At 36.1% G+C, this 13,367-nt stretch overlaps 1 protein-coding gene across 2 annotated transcripts in view; it reads left to right on the top strand.

Annotated features, from left to right (window-relative positions):
* The window catches only part of U2SURP (U2 snRNP associated SURP domain containing), a 78,519-nt gene that overhangs the window by 38,569 nt on the left and 26,583 nt on the right, over positions 1 to 13,367 (top strand). Inside the window, exons 5-13 of one of the 2 annotated variants that reach the window (XM_054039045.1) lie at positions 294 to 430; positions 1,961 to 2,028; positions 4,624 to 4,718; positions 4,797 to 4,832; positions 4,918 to 5,000; positions 5,512 to 5,677; positions 7,844 to 8,055; positions 9,016 to 9,059; positions 12,719 to 12,823. In XM_054039045.1, the coding sequence (XP_053895020.1) occupies positions 294 to 430; positions 1,961 to 2,028; positions 4,624 to 4,718; positions 4,797 to 4,832; positions 4,918 to 5,000; positions 5,512 to 5,677; positions 7,844 to 8,055; positions 9,016 to 9,059; positions 12,719 to 12,823 (946 nt within the window). Of the gene's footprint in view, positions 1 to 293; positions 431 to 1,960; positions 2,029 to 4,623; positions 4,719 to 4,796; positions 4,833 to 4,917; positions 5,001 to 5,511; positions 5,678 to 7,843; positions 8,056 to 9,015; positions 9,060 to 12,718; positions 12,824 to 13,367 lie in introns of those variants that run through there. The other variant, XM_054039046.1, reaches the window with a different exon arrangement.

Below are 13,367 nucleotides of genomic sequence, written 5' to 3' on the forward strand. Positions count from 1 at the left end.
AAAAATTTTTTTTATGCTTTTAGGAGATGTTTATGTAAATCATTAGCATGTTAGTGAAATTATCACTTTTTTTATATTAAAAGGAAAATGTTTTTTTTTAACCAACTACACTTTACACATGCCTTTCCTGAGTATTACAATTGCAGAGTGTGATACTATTACAGCATTTCATTTTGATTTATAAATACCTAATTTTTTTGATTGTGTTGGAGACAAAATTTCAGAAATAAATAATGAACGAAATCAGTTGTTTTATGTAGTAACTGTTAACTGAGTTCCTTTTTAAAATCCAGATGAACATGAAACAGATGAAAAACGAGGTAAAATCTACAAACCTTCAGCACGATTTTCAGATCAAAAAAATCAGCCAAATCAGCCATCCTCTAATGAGAAGCCTCCATCCCTTCTAATGATAGAAACCAAAAAGCCTGTAAGTTATTCTTCTCAAAATATTTTCTTCCTGTTTAATCCCTCTTCAAAGCACTTATACACATTAACTAAGTAGAATAGTTTTATCCCCATTTTTCATATCAGAGGAACCAAGATTTGGACATTAAGCGATTTGCCCAAACCATATAGTAAGTTATTGTAGAGATTAGAATGCAAAGGTCTACTAGCCCTGTATGCAGACTGGTATCCATGGCTCTCTAAAAATGGCTCTCTGTCTTGATTTTGTGCAAAAGAAATATTGTACATGTTCTAATATTCTTTTTAATCAAGATAACTTGATCATGAATTAGTATTTGGTGAATATTAAAAGAATGTTCCCAATCGTTATTGAAGTATATATAGTTGGTAGCACCAGCTATTCTGAAGGTTTCAAAACAGTTTTCATTTTAACCATCTGTTTTCAGATGCGTGTAACTTTAAGAAACTTTTACCTTTTGGACTGATCTACATTTTCCATGCTTGGTCTCTGTCTCAAGGTGAATTTTTTTTTGAAGCAAAAAATCCCTTCAGTTCTTTGAGTTATGACCAATAGTCTGCACGACTTGCAAGTCTTCTAAGATGAAGCACTTACTTTCTCTTTCATTTTTCTCTCTTTTCTGTCAGTTTGCATATACTGTATATGGTTAGTTTGATTTTGTTTTGCTTTTAAAAAAACTGGAAAAAAATACAAAAACTGTTAGGGGCACATTGACTGTGCAACTGAACACTCAAGTCAGAAAATGTGCAAGTTAAGGTTTAACCTGCAGACTTAATGCTGTTCCTGTGTCAATCCATTATGATAGTCTTTAGCTACTTAATCATGTTTCCTAAATAGAATTCTTTCTACCATCTTTAGATATGTGTGAAGCATCTATAGCATTGTGTGCTAGTGTGGGAAAGTAACAAGTGATATTAATGCGAACCCACCCCAAACATAAAACAATATGCTGTGGATTTAGATGATAGAGTTGGATACTAATGGACAACATAGAAGATATTTCAGCGTGCAAAGATTTTCAGTTACAAAAAAGAGCTACTTAGTTGCACTTCTTGAGTGCATCTTACTCCTCCCACTGAGCCCTTCACTGTCACGTTGCTGTAAAAATGTTCCTGCCAATCTAGCACTGTAGGAAAGACTTGCCCTTCGTCACTAAGGATGTAGTTAACTTTTGTGATGAAATAAGTGTTAAGACTGACAGAGAATTACAAGATGTTAAATATGTATCTTGTAGAGATAATGTTTGATAATGAGAACAAAATTAAAGGTTTCATTGTAATGTATAAGCACGAAGACAGAGTTAAGGTTTATATTCAACTTTAACTTTTGTATTTCCTGACTCTGTGTTCAGAGGGCTCAGCCTTAATGTTTTTAAAGGTGGATTTTTGTCTGTGATTCAGTCATTGGAAACCTGTAGACCAAAGATAATATGGATTGGAAATGATCTAAAATACGGGTCACACAAACATTTCTTTGACAAACCATTCATTGTATGTTCTTCTGAAATATTGGCTGATGTATCCTTTATTTTAGCCTTTGAAGAAGGGGGAGAAAGAAAAGAAAAAGAGCAATTTAGAACTCTTCAAAGAAGAACTAAAACAGTAAGTTTGACTGTGCATGGAATGCCATAATAAATTAGGAAAAATGGCACAAATGTTTGAATTTCCCTTCTTACAGAGCTCAAACCAGGGCTGAGATCATCATGTCAGGGTCTCAAACACTTGAGTGTTATGCCAACAAAGTGCGTGGCATCCACTAGCCCTTTGGGGGAAGTCCGATTTCAGTGTTAGTAGCCAAAGAGTTTGGTTCTTTTTAAGCATGCCGTCAAGCACTCTTAAGGCCCATGTGCCAAATGGGTTACACTGAGTATGTGCATACAGAGAAGCCAATAGGGTTTGTTGTCTTAAAACTTTCACAGCAGATAGATAACTCAAGGGGATAAGCAGTAAGCCTTTGAACTTTACTAACTTGCCAGTGTCAGTTTGAGTCCCAACATGGGCAGATGTCTGGAAAATGTTGTAAGGCACAAAACGACTAAAATGTTAAAATGTCTGTTGGATTTTTTTTTTTTATTTTGGGGGAATGCAATTCCCCCCCCCCCCATTTACAAAGACGTGAATGCTTGCTGATGGGGAGGGGAGCATTTTTGGGGGTGGAGAAGTGGGAGGAATGGGGTGAGAGGGGTTTGGGGCTGGATCATGGGGGGGAGGGATAAATGGGGTTGGGTGGGAGGTCAGATGGGGGACACTGGGAAAAGAATATGGGGGTAAGTTGCAGGTAGACTGGGATGTATGCGAATATCCACAGATACAAAGCAGGAATCTGCAGATTTGCAGGGCTCTAAGTGTATGTTTCAGGGAATAGTAGGGGTGGGGGAGACACCAATCTTTTCTCGCATGCTTAAAGTTACTGTAGCTACCATTTAATAAAAGTTCTTGGGAAACAGACCATATCTGAGATTTCTCTCATTGGCTCTGTTAGCAACCACACACTTCAAACATTTCAAAGCATGACCATTATTCCCATTCCGCTGCAAGAAAGTGTGCTGGAGTAAGAGGGACACAACACTTAGGAATCACATAGCAATAGGGAGAACAGTGTGCTGTGACTCAGAAAATGTGGGCGCTCTATTTGTTTTGTCACTGGCCTGCTTGGGTGACTTTGGCCAACTCACTTCACCTTTCTGTGCCTCAGTTTCCCCATCACTACAGAGTGAATAATGTTTACCTCCTTGCGATCTAGGGATAGCATATCTAAGAGTTAGGTATAATTATCATTACTGGTCCACGGGTAATTAATCTGTCATTAACTGCACACCTGTGTGGTAATTACAGCTGCCTAATTGACTGCTAACTTCAACCAACAATATTTCTCATGCTGTTAAAAAGTAATTCCTTCATCATTCAATATGGCTATACCTACAGAGTGAATGCAGCTGGGGTTCATGCAGATGGCTGCACGTGGCCCGGGAGGGCAATCCACTGGTGGGTGGCAAGACAGTTTGTTTACATTGGCCGGGAATGGCGAACCGCAGCCATTGGGAGTCCAGTGGCTGCTGTTCGCCGTTCCCAGCCAATGTAGACAAACTGTCTTGCCACCCACCAGTGGATTACCCTCACGGGCCGCAGGTTGCCCACCACTGCTCTATATCACAGATGATAAAATATCTGTGTGCCATGATATTACACGTTTTGGTAAGGTAGAATAGGTGAAAAGGACACCTGGGAGTCTTATGGGATTGATAATTGATATAGAGACATTGGGTTATAAATCCACAGATAGCACTTGTTGATAGCAACAGAGTGTCCTGTGGCACCTTTAAGACTAACAGATGTATTGTGGGTGAATGCCCACTTCGTGCATCCGACGAAGTGGGCATTCACCCACGAAAGCTTATGCTCCAATACATCTGTTAGTCTTAAAGGTGCCACAGGACTCTCTGTTGCTTTTTACAGATCCAGACTAACACGGCTACCCCTCTGATACTTGACACTTGTTGATATTGACCAAACTTTTACTGTCTCATGGCTAGTTTGTGTATATGAAATGAATTGGTCTTATTCTAGTTCCGAAAACACAGATATCTACATTAAGAAAAATCACTACATTCAGCAATACTTCCAATGATTGAATATTAATTTGTGTGACATTAGTGCCCAGAGGCCCCAGCTTGGATTGGAGCCTCATTGTGCTGTGTACTGTACAAACATGAGAACAGGTTCTACACCAAAGGGCTTACAATCTAAATTTAAACAAGACCGAGAAAAGGTCGGAGAGGAAAACGGGTACAGAGAGGTGAAGTGACTTGCCTAGACACACATGGTAGATCAGTGGCAGAGCAGGGCACAGAACCCAAGTCTCCTGATTTTTTTTTCAGACCGGTGCCCTAGACCTTGATCTTGTAAATTGAACAACTTCTCGCACCTACAGGTGGCCCATCCAGGTTGGGGTAAAGGCACACTAGGGGGGTGGAATGGGGAAGATTACATTGATGACTATTTGAGTTGTCCCATTTCTGTGGCTAAGTGGAAAACTTTGACTCGCAATTTGATATTTTTTACTGCTACTAACTTCATTTTAAAATGACTGCTAAAATGACTGAAGAATCATATTTTGGAAGATATTATTTGAAAAATTGTTTATTAGAAATAACTTGAATTGTAGGTAATTGCTACCTGTATTTAACATTTTTGTAGAATTCAAGAGGAGCGTGATGAAAGGCATAAAACAAAAGGTAGATTAAGTCGTTTTGAGCCACCTCAGTCAGATTCAGATGGCCAGCGCCGTTCCAGTAAGTAATCTTTATTTTATATGTTTATTTGTTTTATAAAATGTATAGACTAAATATACATAATCTCTTTTTATATAGTGGATGCTCCTTCAAGAAGAAACAGATCTTCTGGTGGTAATATAGATTCTTTTTTCATTTAGTACCGTATTGTGTCACTTAAATTAATGTTTGGGTTATAATAATCTTCTCTTCATTTTAGTACTGGATGATTACGCACCAGGTTCACATGATGTTGGAGATCCAAGCACAACGAATTTATACCTTGGAAACATTAATCCTCAGGTAATGTTGGATGTAGCCATGTAACTAAGAGCAGCAGTTACATTGGATCCAGTTGAACTCTTTCAGGAGTTTGCTGTAGATTTTTATCTCAGTGAAATTTTGTTTTATGGTGGCTAATTATGATTACAGACTATACACTTAAAAAAAGCATTAGATATTAGTGAAAAATGTTATGGCACTGTAGAGATCCAGGTTTAGACATTCGAATACTGAGGGTAGGGCATTCTCCGTGGAAGCATTTCTGCTATAGAACTCCTTGCTGGAAAAGATAAGGCTGAGCTGAAGCCTGTCTGTGGTTGGGTCAGAATATGTAACGTTCCTTTTCAAGAGGGCCTTCCCCCTAGAATGGCACCCATAAGCAGCACCACCCTGAAAACTCCCAAGCATCTACATAATCTCCTGTTTTTCAGAGAATTGAGAGAAATAATATCACAACACTTAGATACCAAGGTGATATAGGTGCCTTGGAAAAACTGTAACTGGATGCTAATTCTGGTTTCTTTTCCTATAGATGAATGAAGAGATGTTATGTCAAGAATTTGGGCGCTTTGGACCATTAGCTAGTGTTAAAATTATGTGGCCAAGAACCGATGAGGAAAGAGCAAGAGAGAGGAACTGTGGTTTTGTTGCCTTTATGAACAGGAGAGATGCTGAACGAGCATTAAAGAATTTAAATGGTAAACGGGACTTTAAATTATGTCTAGTCATAATTACCTTTTGGGGAGGCTTGAAGTATAAGTTTGGGAGATATGTATCTTAGAATTAAGTTCTTTCAAAATGAAATAATGGAAAATATTGTGTGTCATAGAAAAGGTGGAAACTTACCATATTTTTATTTCATTTTTACTTGCTAGTGCAGTTTGAAACACTATTTAAAAAGTCTTATAATGGCTTCCTTTCCTCTGAGAGTGGAAATAGTTTTTTTCAGAGGGTATGAGGGATACTACTATATTATAAATTATTATTTTTGCAGAGGGTGGGAGAGATACCACTATATTATAATAGTTGAAATGGTTACCAGTGAATTGGTTATTTTTGGTAAATAGTTAAAGCTGTGTGAATTGAGGGCAGGTATATACTTAAAACTTGTGCTGGTATACTAATATTGATTAGGGGTGTGATATTTTTACAAAATTTTTATATTGCCAAAATCTTATTGTAGATGCAGGTACACTTGCAAAAAAGTGTTTTGACGGTGTAGCTTATTTCATTTGGGGAAATGGTGTAACTATACAGTGAAAGCATACTCTTGCTGATATTAGCGTGTCTACACTAGGGCCATGTCTACTCTAGTGAATGTACAGCGGCACAACTGTACTGATGCATGTGTGCTGCTGTAAGATTGCTCATGTAGCCACTCTGTGCCGATGGGAGAGAGCTCTCCCGTGGACATCATAAAACCACCTAAACGAGAGGCAGTATCTATGTTGGTAGGAGAGCGTCGGTTGTGCACACGAGCACTTATGCTGGCGAAACTTAGGTCGCTCGGGTGTGGCTTTTTCACACCCTCAGCAACCTAAGTTTTGATGACATAAGGTAGTGCAGACATGGCCTAGGTTACTAGTATGGTACCACTGTATTGGCAAATCTTTTTTAATGTAGACTAGGCCTAAAATAATGCTATATAGACTATTTTATAGCTCATCAATTTGATTTGAGTATTAGAATCAATTGAATTGAACACAGTGATCATAAAGTTTTAGACTTGATGCACAAACCTTGTGCTGTAATACTGGCAAGGGATAAAGAGAAGAATCTTCCAAGTGAAGATACAACATAAACCTTGAAAGAAAAAGTACTTATTAAAGTACTGCTTTTATGTAAGGGGATGAGGGGAAAGTCTTTCTCTCCAGCCCACATTTCCATTTTTGTTGTTGCCAGTGAGTATAGTATTTTCACTTGGATTAAGGAAGATATGACCAGCTGTAGAATGGCTAGTTGTGATTAGTTTAATTTTGCCAATATGACTGCTAATGGTTACTTTGAAGTTGAAAGTTCCCAGAGGGCATTCTGGCAGAATTTTTTGGATAATGAAGAGATCATGCTCCAAAAATACATTTAAAATTTAAGTGTACAATTTTGATTTGCACTCATTAAACTGTTTATCTGTGAATAAAACCATCAGATTTTTTTAACATGGTAGTTACTTATTTATTCCCCAGTTTGGATAAATATTTAACTATTTTTATTGTCCTTGCTTTATATACTTCCTGTTTTGTAATGAAAGCTTCTTACCTTCCCTGTATCCTACATTCATGCTATCTTTGGCCTTCCTTAAGGAGTAGCTTATTGTTTAATGTTTAATACTCATTTCAGAACTTCCATATGGAGAAAACTAGTATTTGGAAAGCTAATATTTGCTGAAGCTTTACCATTCTGACTACATTTAGGATTTAAATGTAGTATGCTGACCATGTTTCATTCTATTTTATATGGATTGCGGAACAGCATTCAGCTGTGGATCAGTCAAAATGATTGGCAGCTGTGGTCAGACATGGTGAAATGTCCTAGTATAGACCAGGGCTTGGAGTGTTAAGCTTCAGTATATATGCAAAGAACCTATGATTACCCTGGATCTTGTTGATCCTTTAAAAATTCAAGTTATGTGCACTGTACTGTCCTGTAGGCATACTTTGAAACCCTCCAAAAAAAATTTATGTAGTGGGCTTTCATTTTGGTATGATGTAATCTGCAGTCTTGGTATAATCTTACCATATAGTTTAAGCGAAAACAGATTAACCTTAGTATAGGCAGGCCCAAGCACCAAAGCTGTAATGAAACATTGCAGACAGTGGCACAGCTTTGACATAGCTTTCAGTTTTATCAACCTTTCACTTTTGCAGGCAAGATGATTATGTCCTTTGAAATGAAGCTAGGTTGGGGCAAAGCTGTACCGATTCCACCACACCCAATATACATTCCACCTTCCATGATGGAACACACCCTCCCACCACCTCCATCAGGACTGCCTTTTAACGCTCAGCCTAGAGAGAGATTGAAGAACCCTAATGCTCCAATGTTACCACCACCAAAAAACAAGGAGGATTTTGAGAAGGTAACTTAAAAATGTACCCTGGGCCATATCTAATTTATAAATATTAAATCTATGGTAGTCTTTTTCAACGGCTTTATAGAATTGCATTGTTCAGTCTGTTTCTGGTGGCCCTTAGCTACGCAAACTGAGCTGTTCCCTGCCTTAGCCCAAGGGACTTTTATCCCTGAGGCATTGTCTGAGTACATTAGGCCATGGTATTGGGCCTTGTCTTATTTTCATTACTCTCTTAAATCTGGCCATCATTTTCCCCCTCCAAGCTCCCTGGGTTTTTTTCCTCCTACGTCCCCCCTTTTGTAAGCTGCCAAATTTGCAGTATCTAAATTATTTCCTTTAAAGCAAATGCTACATTTGAATTCAGATAACTTAGTTTTTACACTAGAATGAGCTCATAAAATAGTTCTTCTGTCTAGATGGCTGCTAGTAAGTTAATATATTGAGTCAGTATTTGAGGATAGCTCAGAATATTTTCAGAGGTTTTTAGAACATTAGCTGTGACAGTAAATATGAAGGGTAAGTATTTTTTTTAAACACAAACCAATTTGATTTACATTTGTAAGAATTTGTTGATTCTTTAATGAATGACACTTAAATGATAGGGTTATTTTTTAAAAGGCTTGGGAACAGAGTAGCAAAAACCAGTATGAGCCAGGTCAAATAGTTGAGAATTGTTTCATAAATTAAAACTCCTTAATTATTTTCAGTGTAGTACTTATTCAGTGCATTGATGTGCATTCCGACAGGAATGTTCTAATACTTTGCAATTAGTGAACTTTTATGATTCACTGAACACAACCATCTGCTTTTTATGTAATTGCTTAGTTATAACTTTCCAGCAGTGATTGCCTGCAAATCTTGTGATAGATGTGTAGTATTTTCAATGCATATGTATATTTTTGCTTGTTACTTGTTAACAATACTCACATATTCTATGTTTATTATCTGATGTGACTTCATATACAGACTCTGTCGCAAGCCATAGTCAAAGTGGTTATCCCAACAGAAAGGTACATGTTTTTCTTTATTATTACTGATCTAAATATAGAAAATATCCCCTTCGGAATTTTAAAGAAAAATTGTGATGTTGAGGAAAAGGTAATGGCTTGACTGAGCAATGGTTCTTTCATACTACTTATAATGGAAATTCATTTGTTTTACAGTCTATATTTCACATTTAATATTTACCTCAGCAGTTTTTGGTGGAGAAGAACACAATTATGATTCTCAGCAGCCAGAGTTGAATACTAGGGTATAGTTTGTGTAATTTCATCAGAGAACATTTGTCTGAGAAGTATTTAAGATTAGTGATGATTTTGTAGGTCTTGCCATTAACACCTGGATACTTCAGGGCTGTAATGTTTCTGTATAATGCTTTCTTTTCTGAATTATGAACATATAACTCAGAACTCTGGTTCAGTTGACCCTATTAATTGAGCTTTAAGTTACCTTTTTTTTTTTTTAATTTTACACACAGCAGTCAACTAGATATGTAATCAGGTGGAAAAGGGTGTTCTGTAATGCAAGGAGTATGTATTTAATTTTGGCCTCACATTAGTGTAACGGTAGAAGCATTGATGTAGGTATACCCTTGCTCAGTTAAGCTAAAACCTTTTCCCAAACATAGGAACACAACACTGTTTTAAAAAGTAAATAACACAAAAGAATACCAAATTCTCTTTGACATTGGCCTTGGTGAGCAACACCAGCTGAACTGTCTGCGGCAGCGGGGGACCAGGAAAACATCATGGGATGGATTGGGAAAGTATACAGTTTTTGACCAGACATTGGTACGATCGGCTCCAATAAATGTGGTTTTATTGTAACTGAAAGACATTTTTTGTTGGCCAACTTAAGATAATTGACATTTTTAAATAATGCACTTTAAACTATCATCCTTTTGTACTACACTGTTTTTATTGTCATAAAATAGCCCCTATTTTTTTTTTTTTTTTTTTTTGTATAAAGGCTTTTGTAAAAATATTTTAAGGCAGGTAGTATAAACATATTTTACAGTATACACAAATGCAGTAGTAATTTTGCTAAATTTCAGGGTGATGCAACTTTTGAATAATGATGTGGGATAATTATAGTGGCCAGCAGGGATTTGCCTGTAAAATCAGATTTAGAAAGATTTATTGGATAGTAAAGCAAGTATTAAACTAGGAATGTGTGTGTGGTGCAACTAGCTTTCAGAGAAAGCTATGCTCCCATTTTATGTATTGCAGCATTTTGAAAGCTCATGTGGTGAGGAGTACTCATCACATATTAACTGAACTGTATTCGGAAATAACTTTAAATTCAACGTTTTCTTAGCTTCCTGTTGGTAAAACTTAATTGAAGTGACGTTAGTGGTGCCAGTAGTGGGAAAATATTATACAATGTCCCTATTATGCAAACATTTAATTTATGTGATTGACTTCAATGGGACTACTCACATGATTACAGATAACGTGTAAATATCTGCAAGATCAGGGGCCTAAGTTTGTAAAGCCAGTTTCCTTCCTGTTCATTTGAACAATAATTAATATTGCATATATTTTAGTTTAAACACTGAAGATTTTCTGTTTGCATTTTCATTGTTTTGCAAGAGAAACTGGTTTTAAAGTATTGGATTCTCACTGTAGGTATTAGAAATGATATGACCTTTTCAGAAGTGTGATGTGCTAAATCTTTTATCATATTCAGTCTTGCAATTAGGACTGGATATATTTCTAAAAATACTCTCTTGTTCAATCACAAGTTAATGGACTTGATGATGGAGTTGCTAGGTAGACTTCCATGGCTGTGTTATGCAGGAAGTTGGTTTAGATGATCACAGTGATCCCTTCTGGCCTTAAAAACTGTGATATTATCAGCATCAGGAGGCTTGAAAGTCTAATTGTAATTTTGCACTATTTTCAAATACAGTTAGTTTGCACATTGTGAAACATTCTTGCTACTTGGACTTTCAGAACCCTGCACTGAATAAAATGGCTTGCAGAATTATTTTGAGTCTGTTCTCTGCAGAATGTTTCCAAGATTGTCAAATGTATTAGTATGCAAAACCCCCCTGAGTTATAGGTAGGGCTTAATTGAAGTACTGCTTTTGGTCTTTTGTGTGATATATGAAGGAAATGTAGTCCTATTAATAATTAATACATAATTCAGACCATTTGCCAATTTCTAAAGCTAAAGGGGCAGATTTTGTTTCTTTAGTCTTAAATATTTTTTCATTACATTCTTTAGTTTTGTGGAAAAAAATTGTCCGCTTAAGAACTTTACATCTGTGAGAGCTTTGAACTATTAAGATGGTAAAAAATAAAATAATCATTACCTAGTAATCATATTAAGCACTTTGGTACATGGAGACACAAATGAAGTAATTCTGTATCTTCTTTTATGAACAGTTACCAAATTTTAAACGTAACACTTTATGGGTTATAACCTATTTTGGGGTCACTGAAAGGGAAATGTGCGTACAATGTTCAAAGAGCCAATATCCTTTTGTTTTGCTTTAAATAACTAATATGGGGTAGAAACACAAACCAGCTAAAAGTAAAGCTGCATTTGTTTTGCTTGCACCTTATCTGAAATACTTGCATCATGAAGCCTTTCATTGATATATGTAGGCTGTGACCTATATTTGAAAACTTAGGGCCCTGTTTCAAAATGTAAACTAGTTTGCATCCTACTTTAATAGTAGTTTAGCCAACAGAAGGTCACTGTTAAATAGTAAATATTTTTTGATTGAAAATCAGTTTCTACCATATTGCAGGAGTTGTTTTACCAGTCTTTGAGTGGGCCTAAATTTTCAAATTAAAAAATACTTTCAGATTTTAATCTGACAGATTTGTCTAACTGTGAATATCTAAGGCTGTTGTGTGGAGCAACATGGGGCCTAGCTTTCTTTATAGATTTTGGAATTGTAATTTGGCTCTTTGAGTTTGGGTTGCTACAAAATGGATGAAACATCAAATGGTATGTTTTGATAAATGATGTTACAGGGTTGTTTTGATGGCATACATCTTAAACGTTGGCCAAAAGGATGTTGGCTCCTTAGTGGCCTAATTTTAATAAAATCTCCACCTGGTTTGTGTCAGGAAAGCTGATGCACAATTTTGCACGCTCAGATATTTCTTTCTTTTGTATGTCTTTAGCTTGAAAGCTGGATGGAGTTTCTATTAAATAGGTTAAAATGATAACTTGTATTAATTTTGAGTGCAAGCAAACAGTAGACACAGTCTACAGAACACTGACTAACTTTTTAAATGTATCAGCACTAAATGATACATTAAAATCTAAAATGTATCAGCACTAGTTCAGGGATCACTATTTGTTGACTAACTTAGATCACTTTTTGGTGTTCAGTTGCCCTTTTTTCTAAGATCATTAGGTTAGTTTTGACTAAGGCAGAAGATGACTGCAAGCTAAGTTGTTGATGTTTAGGAGTAAAAGCTTCACTTAGAAAATGCACACTCCACCTTTATCAGGCATCTTTTCATTTTAGTATGCCTGTGTTCTTGATGCACGGCTTTAACGTTGCTCCACGTTACCTTATTTTTATACTACTTTTTTAACAGTACAGCAAAATAATCTCCTGCACACAGTTATAGTATCTTAGGTGGAGTGTAGTTTTGTATAGCGTTAGGTCTGAATCCATTTTTCTTTAACTGTGTTGTTGTTGTAGGAATTTGCTCGCATTGATACATCGAATGATAGAGTTTGTGGTACGTGAAGGGCCTATGTTTGAAGCCATGATCATGAACCGAGAAATCAACAATCCAATGTTCAGGTGCTTATTTTTGTTTAATATGCAGTAACATTGAATCTGTTTCAATTATTGCTAGTAATTATCTTTTTAAAAATATTGTAGTGGGAGATGCTTTCTGGGTGGATATCTTGAATGTAAATAAGTTAAATTTTGGAAATTAGTGAGTTTTACTAATTGTTCATGTATCCTGAATCAGGATGAAAAGCCAAAAGTCAAAATTTTTTGTGAAATGAACCCCCCCTCCCCCACAAATTTCTAAACAAAATAGTTTCAAAATGAAAAATTGAATATTTTTGTTAAATAACAAAATATTCAGTTTTGAGATTTTCAACAAGATTTTTTTCTAATTTTTAAAAAATAAAATTTTGTCAGTGCTATTAAGTGAAATTCTGGTTTGTCAAAAGGGTGTTTTCCAATGATAAACTGTTTTGGTGAGCTCTAAATACTCGTGCCGTTAAAGCCATTGGTGAAGTCAAAACCTTCCTGATAATCTACAGTAAAATTATCTTTCAAATGACATGTGACTCCTAGTAGTCGAAAGAGTTCAATGTCATTAATAATAGTA

The sequence above is a fragment of the Malaclemys terrapin genome, chromosome 9 (genome assembly GCF_027887155.1).
Source record: "Malaclemys terrapin pileata isolate rMalTer1 chromosome 9, rMalTer1.hap1, whole genome shotgun sequence".
Lineage (NCBI taxonomy): Eukaryota > Metazoa > Chordata > Testudines > Emydidae > Malaclemys > Malaclemys terrapin.